Source organism: Schistocerca serialis, chromosome 1 (assembly GCF_023864345.2).
Source record: "Schistocerca serialis cubense isolate TAMUIC-IGC-003099 chromosome 1, iqSchSeri2.2, whole genome shotgun sequence".
NCBI lineage: Eukaryota > Metazoa > Arthropoda > Insecta > Orthoptera > Acrididae > Schistocerca > Schistocerca serialis.
In genome coordinates, this window is record NC_064638.1 from 1,122,523,624 (window position 1) to 1,122,540,765 (window position 17,142).

The 17,142-nt window shown below is 38.2% G+C and overlaps 1 protein-coding gene across 2 annotated transcripts in view; it reads right to left on the minus strand.

The window, feature by feature from the left end:
- Window positions 1–17,142, minus strand: part of LOC126416741 (serine/threonine-protein phosphatase 6 regulatory ankyrin repeat subunit A-like) — a 716,260-nt gene that overhangs the window by 555,835 nt on the left and 143,283 nt on the right. For both annotated transcript variants that reach the window (XM_050084586.1, XM_050084577.1), the window contains exon 5: window positions 6,806–6,859. In XM_050084586.1, coding sequence (XP_049940543.1) covers window positions 6,806–6,859 — 54 coding nt within the window. The remainder of the gene's footprint in view (window positions 1–6,805; window positions 6,860–17,142) is intronic.

Below are 17,142 nucleotides of genomic sequence, written 5' to 3' on the forward strand. Positions count from 1 at the left end.
AAATGTGTCAGTCATGCTGTGACTGTGATAAAGAACAGTTTGTGAAGTTTGTGGGAACTCCATGCAAAATAACAGGTGATAAGTGACCCCACCTCACAGTGTATAGTTTCTGACCCTGTCATGCGGGAAGACATTATGGTCTATGCCTTGTTGTAACACGGATATGTCTTGCCACTGCACATCAACTGTGGAAAATAAAGTGCTGTTACTCCATCACACACTGTTGTGTCTCTATCGTACTGTTCCCTGTATTGTACAGGACTACATTGGTGATCCACAATGACCACAAATTGTGGCATATATGTCCTCGACTGGATACTGCACAACAGCAATGCAGCCAACATGCAACCACTGTGTGTCACAATTCACAATGTTCATCCATGTGTGCAATGCTATGTCATACCCGTGCACTGCATCCAACCTTTTAATGAAGTTTTCTAGGAAAAAATGATGGTGACACTCGCTTGTGCAACAAATCAAGAAACAACGTCTATGCCAAATAATGGTGTCCTACAATATTCTTATTGTGCAACCTTACCACCATCGTCCCTTCACATGTGGCACATACCAACCAATTACCTCATCATCTTTCATATTCACAAGCACCTACTGTGACCAATGATTCTACCATGCCATATCAGCCAAATTATGAACCAGTGCTGCCATAGCTGCCCAAGCATTCACACAGTTTGCTTGTGCTACCAATCGCCTTGGATGCAGCAATGGGATGTTCAACTGCACTATTGCCACACATGCCTCCATGGCAACAGGTACACCCAACCAATGATTTCAACCTTTCATGATTTGGTTTTCAGCCAAAGCTTCTACAATTTCCTTCGGATCAGCCTTTCATATGGTTTGCGCAAATGGACAGCATCCTTGCCAACTATAACATCATAAACACACAACTAAATTCATAACTCTTCTACCAACCTGGAGGAACTCAATGACATGGTTAGCAACATCATCTTGGTGCCAACAGAAAAAAGGTATATTCAACTGCAAAATCAAACTGCTACAATGTCTTACCAGGACAATGGAAGAACAATTACAACATGTAATATACAATGAATATTTCATGAACAACAAGCTGTCTCAACTATGGTGGCAGCTACAAACTTCAGTCAACCTGATTGCACATTCTGGCTGTTGTAGGTAGCAAAGCTCCTACCCCATCTTCAAGTTGCCACAGTCAGCAATGAATGGGAGCTATTTGATCATAAACTTACATTGACAGACAGAATTTTTGCTGTTATGCGACACAGCTAGTAACAAAGCCACCATGCAAAGCCACTAGCACCAGCCTTGCTGCATGCCACTTTCTGCCCTCACTGAGCTGACCCAACTTCACTAGACGGTTGCCAACTGCAATGTCACAGCCTCTGCCCAGGACAGTGTGCTCTATCCAGTCAAGACAACACCACAAACAACTGGCAATGATGCTCTGCTGGGTACTGCACTGCACTACAACTGGTACCACACACAATTCAGTGATGCCGTACATAACTGTTGTCTGTCCTGCGACCACCCAAAATATTCACATGGTAAGCAACAGGCGCACTGAGCTGCGACACCCACACAAGTCACCTCATTTTGTGCATTGAGGATTCAGCACATGCTCCACCTACAAGGAATATCAACAGACTCTACATCCCCAACCTAATTCAGACGCAATACTATTTGACCAACTCTGGCTCAGAAATTAGTGGGGCACCCCTGACTGGCAACACCACAGCCTATGGATCAACAGCCATTCAACTTCATGCAATGAAAAATTTGACCATTACTGTTTATGGCTTCAAAACATGCACCTTGAATGTTGTATTCAAAATGGCCACAAGGGAATTTTCAAATTTCAGAAGTTACTGAACCCATCCTCAGAGTATATTTTCTCTGTCATTACAAGCTCCTACCTGATTGAGCCAAAGGCATGGGCATCTAATATGATACTGACCATGAAGTCTCTGGGGTCATCAGCCACGATCTCCTCAGAAGCAGCACATGCCTGAACATCTCTAACAACGAATGACACAATATTGATACTGATAAACATTACTGCTGTCTCCTTGACTGTGTCACCACACTTAAACAAATTCCACAGAAGCAATTCTGTTATGTTGAAGAATGCTTAGAATCACTCCACTTCCAGACGGACAACAACATGTTTCAATAGGAGATACAAATGACATTCAATGAGCTCGCTGCCGCACATCTTTGTCTTTACAACCTGTGATAAACTCCATCCATCGATAACAACAGCACTATGCAGGCATCACACAGCCTCACCGCACGTCTGTCCACCTTGCAGCAAGCACCACTGCCTTTATTACCTTCACATACCAACGAAGTTGGTAACGTGCTTCTTGTGCATGTGCAGTCCATTTCTCCCATACCCACTCTGCATCTGCAATCTCCCAAAGCCCCTCTATGTGTGACTTTCTCCCTATGTGCAATCACAAATGGTACAGTGCACCAAATGCTTACCATACCAGGGTCCCAGTTCAGCACAGACCACAACAGCCACCATCCAATAAACTTTGCATGGAAAAAAAAAAAAAAAAAAAAAAAAAAAAAAAAAAAAAAAAAAAAAAAAAAAAAAAAAAAAAAAAAATTTATACTATGCTCTTATATGTCAGTTATAGAATCCTTAAAACATGTACTATCATTGACAGTTACCCAATACTCAACATACAGGACTTTACCCACTATATCACTGGCACATTTGTCTTTAGTATCTTAGAATGTAAACAGGCTTATCACCAAATACTCACCCATGCAGAGAATATTCAGAAGATGGCTGTCATTAGACTGTTTTGCCTGTTTGAATATTTCTTTATGCTGTGCAGCCTAAAAATTCAGCCCATAGCATCTTTTTCAAGCTGCCCTTCTGTTATATTTACACGACATTCTCATTCTGTCCACATGGATGGCCACCGACAAACTGACACAGAGAAACAGCTGGACCATCCAGTTGCTGAACATGCTGCACAGCACAATGTGTTTCATTTCAATAACTGCTTTACAGCATATGCCATCAGGGTCCTTTTGTTAATAGCACAGGTGGAAATTCATCCTGCAGTATTTCCTACATTCCCATAACCCCCCTGGCCTCAACCTTCACTAGTCCCTGTCCTTCACCTACCTATCTCCTTCCCCATACGTCTTTTCCTCTCAACTTCTCTCCCTTTCCATTCCCCCATCTCCCACCTCTTCTCCCCCCTCAAACTTCCCAACTGCACTATCAGCCCTACCCTGTCTCCACTAAGTCCCTGCACACTTACACAAGCAGCACTATGCCTTCCCCCATCCCTACCCTGCTATCCCTCCCTCCTCTTGTGCCCCCCCCCCCCCCCCCCACACACACACACCACCCTTCCTCCTTACCCTCAAATGCACATATTGCTTCTCCATTGGGCACAGTTGCTGTAGGCAGTCCAGCCTCAGCAACCAGAAACAGTGGTCATGTATGCATGAGCTGTAATTGTGTGAATCTGTGTGTGTGTTTCTACTTTAGAAGAAAGCCTTTTGGCTGAAAGCTCAAATGTATAGCAGTCTTGTTGTTGTGCCCATCTGCTATGTCTATACAGAGATCAGCAATCTAACCTCTTTATAATAGTAATGTACAAAGTAAGTATTAGAGCAGATTTTAGTGTGAACAATGAGGTGCAGTGTTGGCTGAATCAATGAGAGAGAGACTGCTGAACAGCAAATCCAAGTGTTGCAGACACTATATACCCCAGGCTATGATGGTGGGCTCCTAATGAATGAAAAAAGTTTTTAATTACTTTCACAAAATTTCCTTGATACTATCACCATCATCAGCAGAAGAATTTAGTACAGCATATGTTCATGAAACTTCATCTGTCTTTGTTGCCAGGTATAGCCGGAATTTGGAGAGACAATACTCACAATGCAGCATCACCACATAAAGCCATAAACATTTCCATGGAATGCATACAACACAGTGAAATGTTTTAAACACCCTTCCAGAGACCATAGGAGCATCACATAATGAAACCAAGTTTAGAGCTCTACTGACAAACATGTACTGTCTCTTGTTTTGGAAACAATTTCTTCTCATTAGTTACGTGTTCCACTGATCAGTCTCATATGCTGAGGAACATGTCAAGTGTATAATAGATGAGCATATGAATCAAGCTTTTATTATTATTATTATTATTATTATTATTATTATTACCTACCCCATTCCCTTAAATGGCATCAAATGCATATATTAATATATTATACCTATGGAATTATTTATTCCTATTCAGGAATTCATCTGTAGTATAGAAGGAGTTGTCAAGGAGATATGATTTCAATTTATTTTTGAAATTATTACTATTCTCTGTCAGACATTTTATTTCACTTGGTAATTTATTGAAAAGTTTCACAGCAGCATATTTTACACCTTTCTGAGCCAAGGATAGGTTAAGTAGAGAACAGTGTAGGTCTTTCTTTCTTCTGGTATAATAATCATGAATGTCACTGCTATTTTTAAACTGGCCCATGTTGTTGAGAACAAATTTCATTACTGAGTAAATGTACTATTGGGCTGTTGTAAGAATTCCTAACCTTTTAAATAGATGCCTACAAGGTGGGCAGCTATGAACTCCAAACATTATTCTAACCATTTTCTTTTGAGCAGTGAATACTTTTTGCCTAAGTGTTGAATTACCCCAAAATATTATCCTGTATGACATCAGAGAGAGAAAGTATGCAAAGTAGGTTACATTACTAATTTCTATGGCTTCAAAATTAGCAATTATTCTGATTGGAAAAGTTGCTGAACCAAGTCACTTTAGGAGATCCAAAATATGAATTTCCCAATTGAGATTCTCATCTACATATACACCCAAAAACTGAGTATGCTCTACGCTGGCTACTGACTTCTGTTGATGTTCCTTGCACTAGAAAACTGGATGTACTATGTTTTTTTCAAACTTCAGAGAAAGCCCATTTGCAGAAAACCAATTAATAACTTTTCCAAAGACATTATTTGTTTCATTTTCTATTGGAGTTTCTTTAGTGGATTAATAGCGACAATTGTATCATCAGCAAACAGTGTCAGTTTAGCTTCTTGTTTCAGATAAGAAGGAAGGTCATTCACATATATCAAGAACAGAAGGGGACCCACGATTGATCCCTGTGGAGCACCTAATGTAATTTCACCCCAGTTAGATAATGTGGGAAGCTTCCTTAAATCACTTAAACCATATAAAGAAACTTTTTGCTTCTTGTTCTGTAGACATGACTTCAACTACTCTTATGCTGTTCCATTTATACTATAGAATTGTAATTTTGGTAACATAATGTCATGGTTCACACAGTCAAATCCTTTGGATAAGTCACAGAAAATTCCTATTGGTGACATATTGCTATTTAAAGACTCTATTATGTGGGCAGTGAAATTGCATATTGCTGTCTCAGTGGCACAGCACTACTGAAATCCAAACTGTGATTTACTAAGTATCCCATTACTGTTAAGATGGCTAACTACTCTTGAGTACATTACTTTCTCAATGATTTTTGAAAATTCTGTAAGCAAGGACTGGCACAGTGTTACACCGTCTGGGTTATCTGGATACTTCCCACTAACACTAAGCTATCCGAACTCTGGAGATGGGAACTTGCTCTTCAATATATCCTCTCTTCCCGTTATCCACCAGGCCTCAATCTCTATTTCAAGTTGCCGCCACTCATACCTCACCTGTCATTCAACAACATCTTTGCCTCTGCACTTCCGCCTCGACTGACATCTCTGCCCAAACTCTTTGCCTTTGAATATGTCTGCTTGTGTCTGTATATGTGTCGATGGATATGTGTGTGTGTGTGTGTGTGTGTGTGTGTGTGCGAGTGTATCACCGTCCTTTTTTCCCCCTAAGGTAAGTCTTTCCACTCCCGGGATTGGAATGACTCCTTACCCTCTCCCTTAAAACCCACATCCTTTCGTCTTTCCCTCTCCTTCTCTCTTTCCTGATGAAGCAACCGTTGGTTGCGAAAGCTAGAATTTTGTGTGTATGTTTGTGTTTGTTTGTGTGTCTATCGATGTGCCAGTGCTTTTGTTTGGTAAGTCACATCATCTTTGTTTTTAGATATGTTTTAATATCTTGTTAGAGATGTCATCCATTCAAACAGAACATTTTTTTTTTCAAAGATTTAATGATTTTCCTTATTTCACAAGAGATTGTTAGGTGAAAATTAATCTGACTAAGATTTCTCAAAACTGACTCTTCCTTGTAATGCTTGGCTTTTTCTTTTGAACTATTCTCACCAATTTTTTCACCTACACTTAAGAAATGGTTGTTAAATACATTAGCTACTTGTGTACTGTTGGTTAAGATGGTATCACTCTCTTTAATTGTAGTACTACCTACCCCAGTGGTTACTTTTCCTGTCTCCCTTCTAAAAACATTCCATATTGATTTGATTTTATTGCCTGAGTTGTTAATTGCACCTCTAATAAACATACTTCTTGATTTTCTGACAACTTTTCTCATCTTGAACAACCACAGACAGTTTCAAGGAATAATTACTAGTATTGGCCATTGCCAGCCATCTTCAGATTGGCAAGACCTGCTGTTCTTTCTAAAATGTGGCCACTCTATTTTAAAGAACTAAATGAGAATTAATTTATTATTTGAGATAATGATAATGGCACCTGTCTTGCCCCTATGCATTATTTTTCTCCTCTCCCTTGATTGAGAAACATTTACAGAGATATTTAAAATAGACTTTTCATTACAAACATCATATGTAAAATATCTAAATGACTTACGGCTGTTTCTAATAGTTTCATACTAACCTTACTGACATAATCTGTATGGTCAATCCATTCCCCATGTCTCACAGGATCTTGCTGGAATAAAAAGAAATATAAGATTACACATTCTAGAATTCACATTATAACCAAGTTTTACATGATAACTGAACCGATAAGTGAAACAGAAAAAACCATAAAAGTAAAACATATTAAGCAGAAAACAAATATTATGTTTCAGGAAGTTACTACTCTTAATTTTTTCTGTAGAGCAATTTCAAACAGGACTTAATGAGACTGTAAAGTTTTTTAATGGAGGTACGGATCAGTATCAAAATCTAGAATTGAAACAAATCAGTTTTCAGGTGGGAAGTGGAGGAGCTATGGCAGTTATTTGTGTGATTCAATATTAATTGGTAATCTATGTGAAAAAAGACATTGGAGAAGAAGTCATGACAAGCAAGGACAAAAAAGAGAGTGACTCAGAGCAAAACCATCTTGAAAAAGTGTTAGCTAATGTGCACGCCAATTGTTAAGTTTGAAAAAGAATGCTTAGAATTAAAAGAAGAATAAGAAGAAGAAGATAAGGACAAGAAGAGAAGAGCTGGATGGAAAATAATAACAGAATAATAGTTGCAGCTTACAGGATCCATTTCGATACATTACAAGCGGACAATTATTTCAGATAAGTGGAGGAGGAAATGCATAAGGAAATGAGGTTAGAGTAGACAGAAAAGTTTGGAAGAACTTTTAAGCTAAAAACTGAAAACAAAATAAGTGACAAGAGAGCATTTAGGGTACAGTCCCAAAATTACTTTCACTTATTAATTATGACAGTTATCCCCTTTATCCAGTATCAGGTCAGCTTGGGAAATTTATGATACTTCTCTACTTTCCCCAATTTTTCACCATTCTTCTTCTGTCTTCTATAACTTTGTTTGTGTCCAAGTTTCTTCTCCCTAAACTGGTCTTGATGAAGTTGGTTTCCCTTGTGTGGGTCTTCCTCTTGTCCTCAAGGTAGGCCTCCATAACTTATTTTCATATTCGTCCACCTTCCATTCTCTGTAAATATCCTAACAATTTTAATCTATTCTTTTCATTTCTCTCAGTCCAATTTTTCTAACATCTTCATTCCTCACTCTGTGTTTCCTAATTTTTCCTAAAATACTCACACTTCTTAGGAATTTCATTTTGCTGGCTCTCTTCTCTTCTTGTCATCATCCAGATCTTTGATGCATATGTCAATACAGATGTAAAGTAAGTCTTGTATGCCACTTCCCTGCACTTCACTGACACCTCCATTCCCTAGACTAAGCACCTTACACCATGGTAAAATGCATTTCTCTGTTGTACTCTTTTACTAATTTCTGCCTTCATCCTCACACACTGTATTATCACTCTTCCGTCATGACTCTAGGAATATACTACAATCCCCTACAAATCACTCACACAGGGATCATGAGGACAAGACTAGAATAACTATAGCACACACCGAAGCATTCGACAATCATTGTTACCACATTTCATATGTGAGTGGAACAGTTAGAAAGTCTAATAAATGGTACAATGGGACGTACTTTCTGCCATGCACTTCTCTTGGTTTGCAGAACATGGATGTAGATGTAGATGTAGACCACACACTTACTTTTCTCCACACTGCATTTCATGCCATATTTCTCAATTTTTTTCATTTAAAATATCTAGTTGTACATGTATGTCCTTCCTGTTGGTTCCCTACTGCACAATATCACCAGCAAATAACACTAACTCCGTCTCCCTTCCTCCATGAGTTTCTTATGTCTCTTTGACAATTTCATCCATCACCACTGTAAATAATAATGGTGACACCACTTTTTTATGGTCTCAACCCTGTAACATTGTTAAACCAATCAGTTCTTCCAACTTGAATATGGACACAGCTGAAGCTTTTGTCATACATTGCCTTTAATATTTTGTAGTATGTTTTCCATCTCACTTTCTTTCTGAAGTTCCCTGCACATTTTCTCTAGGAAAACTATTGGTATATCTCCATTAACAACGAGACCATATGAACTTGCTCTCACAGGTTTGATTTGTATTGACACAGTGTATAAGGGATGACCAGGATCCAACATGTGTGAATAAGAGGACACAACTCTAGATCATTTTTGAGAAAACCGAGTTTGAAAATTTTAGGTGTACTTACATATTTTGTATGTGTCCACAGATGAGTAAGTGCTTAGTTTCATAAGCATGAGATTTCTGGATTGAATCTTGCTGCTGGTACTACTTTTGTCGGTGAGTTATCTGCATCAATATTCAGTGCTATAATTCAATATGCATGGTACACCACGAAATTGTGTGACATCCAAGAACCATTTATCAACGTAAAAAAAGTTTGTTTTGCTATAGACACAATGAAAAAACACCATGGACGAGCAAAAATTTGGTGTTTCTTCCATCTGCTTTATGTCACAATAATTATTGTTTTCCATACTCCTACAACCATTATTATCCTGATTCATGCAGTGCTGCATAGGTTACCCATTATGCATGTAACAAATGTAGATAGAATGATATAAATAAAATGACTACACTGATTTGATGATAAGTTATCATATACCCTTTTTTCATTTCCAATCTCCCTGAGAAAATACTTTCTCTTTTTTTGTATCAAAGATTAGGAAAATAGTAATGAATGACTAGATATCGATACTTTTCACAAGTCATAATAAATCTGTTGTTAGTATTTTGTGGGAATGAAAAATAAACTACCGGCAGTGATATTTGATCCAGAGACCTTGCCCATATGAAACTAAGCACTTACTCCCTTCGCTGTGAATTCCGTGAACAAAGCTTACAGCATAAGCATATCAATAATTCCCAAACTTGATTTTCTCAAAAACAATTGAAAGTTGCTTCTTCATGTTTACATATGTTAAAGTAATAGTCATTCCCTAAACACCCTATCAAATTAATCAGATCAGTGAGGGAAGTCTGTACTGTCCCCTTGAAAGTCAAGAAATGCCATCACAAGATCTTTCCCCTACTCTGAATACCTTTCCATCAACTGGCTCATAATAAAGATTGGATCCACTGTTGTTCTTCTGTATTGAAAGCTGTACAGCTTGCTAATCTTACCCACCCACACATCACAAGTAAATTTTCAGTCTCTTCATAAAGATTAATTTGTTTCAAAAACTTCGAGACATGTAAGAAGTTTTCAGCAATTACTTTTCTAATATAGTACAGCAGTTAATAAATACACACCTTGAAAAAGAGCCAGCCAGTCACTCTGATCAAAACATTCATCCAAACACATTATTCATGTATCCAGCAACACCTGAGGAACTGTCAAGAATCCTAAAAGAATTACCTAATAAATATTCAGTGTGTGTTGATGAGATACCAGATGCTACAATCAAAGTTAGCACAAAATTATTGTGGAACCACTAATAGACATAGTAAATCCATCTTTGGAGAGTGGTGTATATCCAAGTAGTCTAAAAACTGCAAAAGTAACACCTTTGAATAAGAAGAGTGCAAAACACGAAACAGTTAATTATAGGCTAGTTTCAGTATTGTCAGGCTTCAGCAAAATTATGGAAAAAATGTTCCTTAGAAGATTAAAAGTTTTCTTAAGTAAAGTGAGGTTGATAAGTGACTCCCAACATGGGTTCATAGCTGGAAAGTCAACTCAGACAGCAAATTTTGCCTTCTTAAATGAAGTATTAAAAGCAGTGGATGATAAGCAACAGGTATCTTGGTTATTTCTGGATCTATGTAAAGCCTTCAATGTTGTTGATCATGGCATTGTCTTGCATAAATTAAGTAATAATGGAATTAGAGGCCAGTCTTAATGGTGGCTTCAGTCATACCTTAGTAACCATCAGCAGATTACAGAAATAAAACACAAAGATAGTGAAGCACAAAAAATTCCTAGTTTTTACAGTGATGAGGAGAAAATCAAGTATGAAGTCTCACAAGGGTCAGTTCAGGGACCTGTCCTATTTCTGCTATATATAAATGACTTGGCTGGTAAAATATATAATGGATCCACTGTACTCTTTGAAAAGGACACTAACATTCTAATTAAATGCCAGAATGAGGAAACTCTACAGGAGGCTGCAATATCAGTTATGCGTACCTTAATACACTGGTTCAGGACCAATAGGCTTCTGATACATTCTGAAAAAACTGTGGAAGTTAACTTCCACACCATATATAACCTCCAGCCTGCAAGCCCTGTTTTCACTATCGAAGGAAAGAATGTGTCAAAGGTCATGGTTCTTGTTCTCGTCTTCAGTCCAGAGACTGGTTTGATGCAGATCTCTCCATGCTACTCTATCCCGTGCAAGCCTCTTCATCTCCCAGTACCTACTGCAACCTACATCCTTCTGAATCTGCTTAATGTATTGATCTCTTGGTCTCCCTCTGCAATTTTTACCCTCCATGCTGCCCTTCAATACTAAACTGATGATTCCTTGATGCCCCAGAATATGTCCTACCACCCGATCCCTTCTTCTAGTCAAGTTGTGCAACAAATTTCTCTTCTCCCCAATTCTACTAAATACCTCCTCATTAGTTATGTGATCTACCCATCTAAACTTCAGCATTCTTATGTAGCACCACATTTTGGAAGCTTCTATTATCTTCATGTCCAAACTATTTATCATCCATGTGTCACTTTCATACATGGCTACACTCCATACTTTCAGAAACAACTTCCTGACATTTAATTCTATACTTGATGTTAACAAATTTCTCTTCTTCAGAAACAGTTTTCTTGCCATTGCGTCTACTTTTTACATCCTCTCTACTTCGACCATCATCAGTTATTTTGCTCCCCAAATAGCAAAACTCATCTACTAGTTTAAGTGTCTCTTTTCCTAATCTAATTCCCTCAGCATTCCCTGACTCAATTCGACTACATTCCACTATCTTCATTTAGCCTTTGGTGATGTTCATCTTATATCCTCCTTTCAAGAAACTATCCATTCTGTTCAACTGCTCTTCCAGGTCCTTTGCTGTCTCTGACAGAATTACAATGTCATCGGTGAACCCCCAGATTTTTTTTCTTCTACATGGATTTTAATTCCTACTCCAAATTTTTCTTTTGTTTCATTTACTACTTGCTCAATATACAGATTGAATAACATCAGGGATAGGCTACAACCCTGTCTCACTCCCTTCCCAACCACTGTTTGTTTTTCATGCCCCTCGACTTGGATAACTGCTGTCTGGTTTCTGTACAAATTGTAAATAGCCTTTCGCTCCCTGTATTTTACTCCTGCCACCTTCATAATTTGAAACAGAGTATTCCAGTCAACATTGTCAAAAGCTTTCTCTAAGTCTACAAATGCTAGGAACATAGGTTTGCCTTTCCTTAATCTATCTTCTAAGATAAGTCATAGTGTCAGTATTCCCCCACATGTTCCAACATTTCTACGGATTCCAAACTGATCTTCCCTGAAGTCAGCTTCTACCAGTTTTTCCATTTGTCTGTAAAGAATTCGCGTTAGTATTTTGCAGCTGTGACTTATTAAACTGATAGTTCGGTAATTTTCACATCTGTCAACACTTGATTTCTTTGGGATTGAAATTATTATATTCTTCTTGAAGTCTGAGGGTATTTCGCCTGTCTCATACATCTTGCTCCTCAGATGGTAGAGTTTGCTGGCTCTCCCAAGGCTGTCAGTAGTTCTAATGGAGTTGTCTACTTCCGGGGCCTTGTTTCGACTTAGGTCTTTCAGTGCTCTGTCAAACTCTTCACACAGTATCATATCTCCCATTTCTCTTCACACAGTATCATATCTCCCATTTCATCTTCATCTACATTCTCTTCAATTTCCATAATATTGTCCTCACATATATTGCCCTTGTATATACCCTCTATATACTTCTTCCACCTTTCTGTTTTCCCTTCTTTGCATAGAACTGGGTTTCCATCTCAACTCTTGATGTTCATGCAGGTGGTTCTCATTTCTCCAAAGGTCTCTTTAATTTTCCTGTAGAAATTATCTATCTTAGCCTTAGTGATATATGCCTCTACATCCTTATATTTGTCCTCTAGCCATCACTGCTCAGCCATTTTGCACTTTCTGTCGATCTCATTTTTGAGACATTTGTATTCCTTTTGCCTGCTTCATTTACTACATTTTTATATTTTCTCCTTTCATCAATTAAATTCAATATTTCTTCTGTTACCCAAGGGTTTCTACTAGCCCTTGTCTTTTTACCTACTTTATCCTCTGCTGTCTTCACTACTTCATCCCTCAAAGCTACCCATTCTTCTTCTACTGTATCTCTTTCCCCCATTCCTGTCAAACATTCCCTAATGTTCTCCCTGAAACTCTCTTTTGTCAGTTTATCCAGATCCCATTTCCTGAAATTCCCACCTTTTTGCAGTTTCTTCAGTTTTAATCTACAGTTCATAACTAATAGATTGTGGTCAGAGACCACATTTGTCCCTCGAAATGTCTTACAATCTAAAACCTGGTTCCTAAATCTCTGTCTTACCACTATATATTCTATGTTTAAACCTTCAGTATCTCCAGGCCTCTTCCATGTAAACAACCTTCTTTCATGATTCTTGAACAAAGTGTTAGTTATGATTAAGTTATGCTCTGTGCAAAATTCTACCAGGCAGCTTCCTCTTTCATTTCTTACCCCCATTCCATATTCACTACTATGTTTCCTTCTCCTCCTTTTCCTACTATTGAATTCGAGTCACCCATGACTATTAAATTTTCATCTCCCTTCACTATCTGAATAACTTCTTTTACCTCATCATAAATTTCATCAATCTCTTCGTCATCTGCAGAGCTAGTTGGCATATAAACTAGTACTACTGTGGTAGGCATGGGCTTCATGTCTACTTGGCCACAATGATGCATTCACTATGCTGTTTGTAGTAGCTTACCTGCACTCCTATTTTTTTAATTCATTATTAAACTTACTCCTGCATTACCCCTATTTGATTTTGTATTTATAACCCTGTATTCACCTGAGCAGAAGTCTTGTTCCTCCTGCCAATGAACTTCACTAATTCCCACTATATTTAACTTTAACCAATCCATTTCCCTTTCTCAATTTTCTAAACTACCTGCCCTATTAAGGGATCTGACATTCCATGCTCCGATCTGTAGAACGCCATTTTTCCTTCTTCTGATAATGACATCCTCCTGAGTAGTCCCCGCCATTAGATCCGAATGGGGGACTATTTTACCTCCAGAATATTTTACCCAAGAGGACGCCATCATTATTTAACCATACAGTACAGCTGCATGCCCATGGGAAAAATTACACCTGTAGTTTCCCCTTGCTTTCAGCCATTCGCGTACCAACACAGCAAGGCTGTTTTGATTAGTGTTTCAAGGCCAGATCAGTCAGTCATCCAGACTGTTGCCCCTGCAACTACTGAAAAGGCTGCTGCCCCTCTTCAGGAACCACACATTTGTATGGCCTCACAAGATACCCCTCCATTGTGGTTGCATGTATGGTACGGCTATCCCTATTGCTGAGGCACACAAGCCTCCCCACCAACAGCAAGGTCCAAGGGGGGGATAAGGAAAGAATGTGTTGAAGGTCAGTCACACAAAATTTCTAGACATTCATATTCAGGCAGATCTGAAGGTGAAGGCACACCTAAACAATTTAAATAAGAGACTGAATTCACTAGCATAAGCTGATAGGATCCTCACTCAGAATACAAGCTGCTCATCAGTGCTGACAATGTACCATTGTAGTGCACAGTCGCTACTTACGTATGGAATAACTTTTTGGGGGAGTTCCACAAATTACATAAAAACTTTTAAAATAGAGAAAAAGATTCTGAGAGTGATAAAAAAATCTACATGCAAGGATTCCTGTAGACCTCTTGTTAAAACTCTCAAAACATTGCCACTGCCTTGTTTGTATATATACAAAATACTGATTTTCACAAAAGGGAGCATCTTAAAAAGGAAAGTCTCTTCAGACATAACTATGATATACACACATACGAAACTAGGCAGAAGATAAACCTACACATGAACACAGTAAATACAAAATTATGCAAAAGAGGAGTGTATCATACTGGAACTGTGTTATATAAACATCTGCCTTCTTACGTAAAATGCATACCAACATTAAATGCATTTAAAATAAAGTTAAAACAGTTCTTGTTTGACCACTGTTCTATTCTTTGCCTGAATTTATGAAACATCATAATATGTAAACCAAATTTACCAAATTTTACTAATTGCCAATTCATAATATAGTTTATGTTGTTCTTATCATGGCATCTCACTTAATAACTGCTATTATCACATGTAGAAGCAATGTAGTACACCAACCTACTTTATTATCCATTTTGATTATGTTAACAATGTAGTCAAAATGACTACAGAACTCTAAATTAACTAGGTTTACCACTGTCCTACATCACATGCACAAGTAATGTTTCGTCAACTGGAGTTAGTTTGGTCCTTGCGGGTTTACTTTGGTCCAACATAAAAAAATTTTTAAATTTTTGTGCTGAACAAACAAAACAAGATATATTGGTATTTTTGGGTTTAAAATATATTTTATACACTACTTGAGGGTATTTTCATAGTTTTGGGTACTTTAAAATTTTTACCACTGGCAACACTGGAGTGTTTGTAAACCTTTGTTTTGACGTGTGATCTAATTACCTCCAAACTTTTCATCTTGGACGAATTCAGTAACAAGATAAAAATAGGGTAAGTGTCAAAATACTTTCTTTCATAATCTGTTACCAATGTGTAATTGTTTTTCCTTATTCTTTTTTTAAACAGTACATGTTTAACTTTTTCTTAACTTCATCTAAAAACTAGTTTTTCAGGGCTACTTTGCACCAGGCCCAATTTGGACTAAAGCAGCCCCATCAATTTATAAATACGATTTTTACTTCCAAATTAAAAACAAAAATAGTTTTACTAACATTGTTGTATATGTTACTGTTGTGCAATATTATTTTGGTTCTTTTTGTGCCAATTTCTGATTGCAGAATGATGAGAACCTACAAGAGAAAGCCAGGTTCAAGGAAGTACATTGATTATAATGCTGAGACCTTGGAAGGTTGTTTGAAGGGCATACAAAGTGGATTAAGAACACAACGAAGTGCAAGTCAGTATTAAAATGTACCTAGAAGCACAATAATAAATAACAGGGGTGTATAGTAAAGAGTTTTAAAAACAACTTTCCAGTTCCCCATTGGGCAGCGTCATTTAGAAAATGTCACCCTGAGTTAACGATGTGTACAGCAAGCAACATTAAACGAGTAAGGGCTGCTATTGATGAAATGGTAGTCAATGTTTATTTTCACAACATACAAACTATTCTCAGTAACATTCCAGATGAGAACATATGGAATTATGATGAGACAAACCTGCGAGATGACCCTGGAGCAAGCAAGATCATTTGTAAAAGGGGGCAGAAGTATGTTGAACGCAAAATGTAATCAATGAAGTCTTGTGTTTCTTTAAAGTTTTGTGGAAGTGGCTGTTGAGGGATGTTACCACCCTATGTGGTGTCTAAGTCTGAGCACTTATGGTCTACATAGACTGAAGGTGGTCCTGTGGGATGCAGGTACAACAGAACAAAAAGTGCATGGTTTGATTCGGGGACATTCAAAGAGTGTTTTATGAGCACCTTACTTCCTCAGTTGAAAAAGCTGCCTGGTGTCAAGGTTGTGTTTTGGGATTACTTAAGTTCCCATATCAAATTAGAAATAGTAAAAGCTTGTGAGGATAATGATATGAAGTTTGTGTGTCTGCCACCGAACTCAACACATATCACCCAACTGCTGGATGTCACCTACTGTGGCCTATGAAAAGGGAGTGGCATAAGATATTGACTTTGTGGAAGGAAAAAAAAAAACAAGTCAATGACAGGCTTGCCCAAGGATCAGTTTCCTAAACTGCTAAAACAGCTGGTTGATTGTTTATATGTAGCAGTCTGCAGCCCTGCAGCCAGGCGACTAGCCCAAGTTTTGGTATTATCATAAAGATAAGTCATTTTAGATTACAAAAACATATAGTTTAGTACTGATTACATGGTAAATAGGTATATTAGTGTGCCTTTTAAGGGCCCGCTCAGTTGGCGGTGCGGTCTAATGCACGTCTTTACGGGCGGGAAGAAGCGCCTGGTCCCCAGCACGAATACGCCCGGCGGATTTGTGGCGAGGTCCGGTGAACCAGCCAGCCTGTGGATGGTTTTTAGGCGGTTTTCCATCTGCCTCAGTGAATGCGGACTGGTTCCCCTTATTCTGCCTCAGTTACACTATGTCGGCGATTGCTGTGCAAACAAGTTCTCCACGTACGCGTACACCACCATTACTGTAACATGCAAATATAGGGGTTACACTCGTCTGGTGTGAGACGTTCCCTGGGGGTCCACCG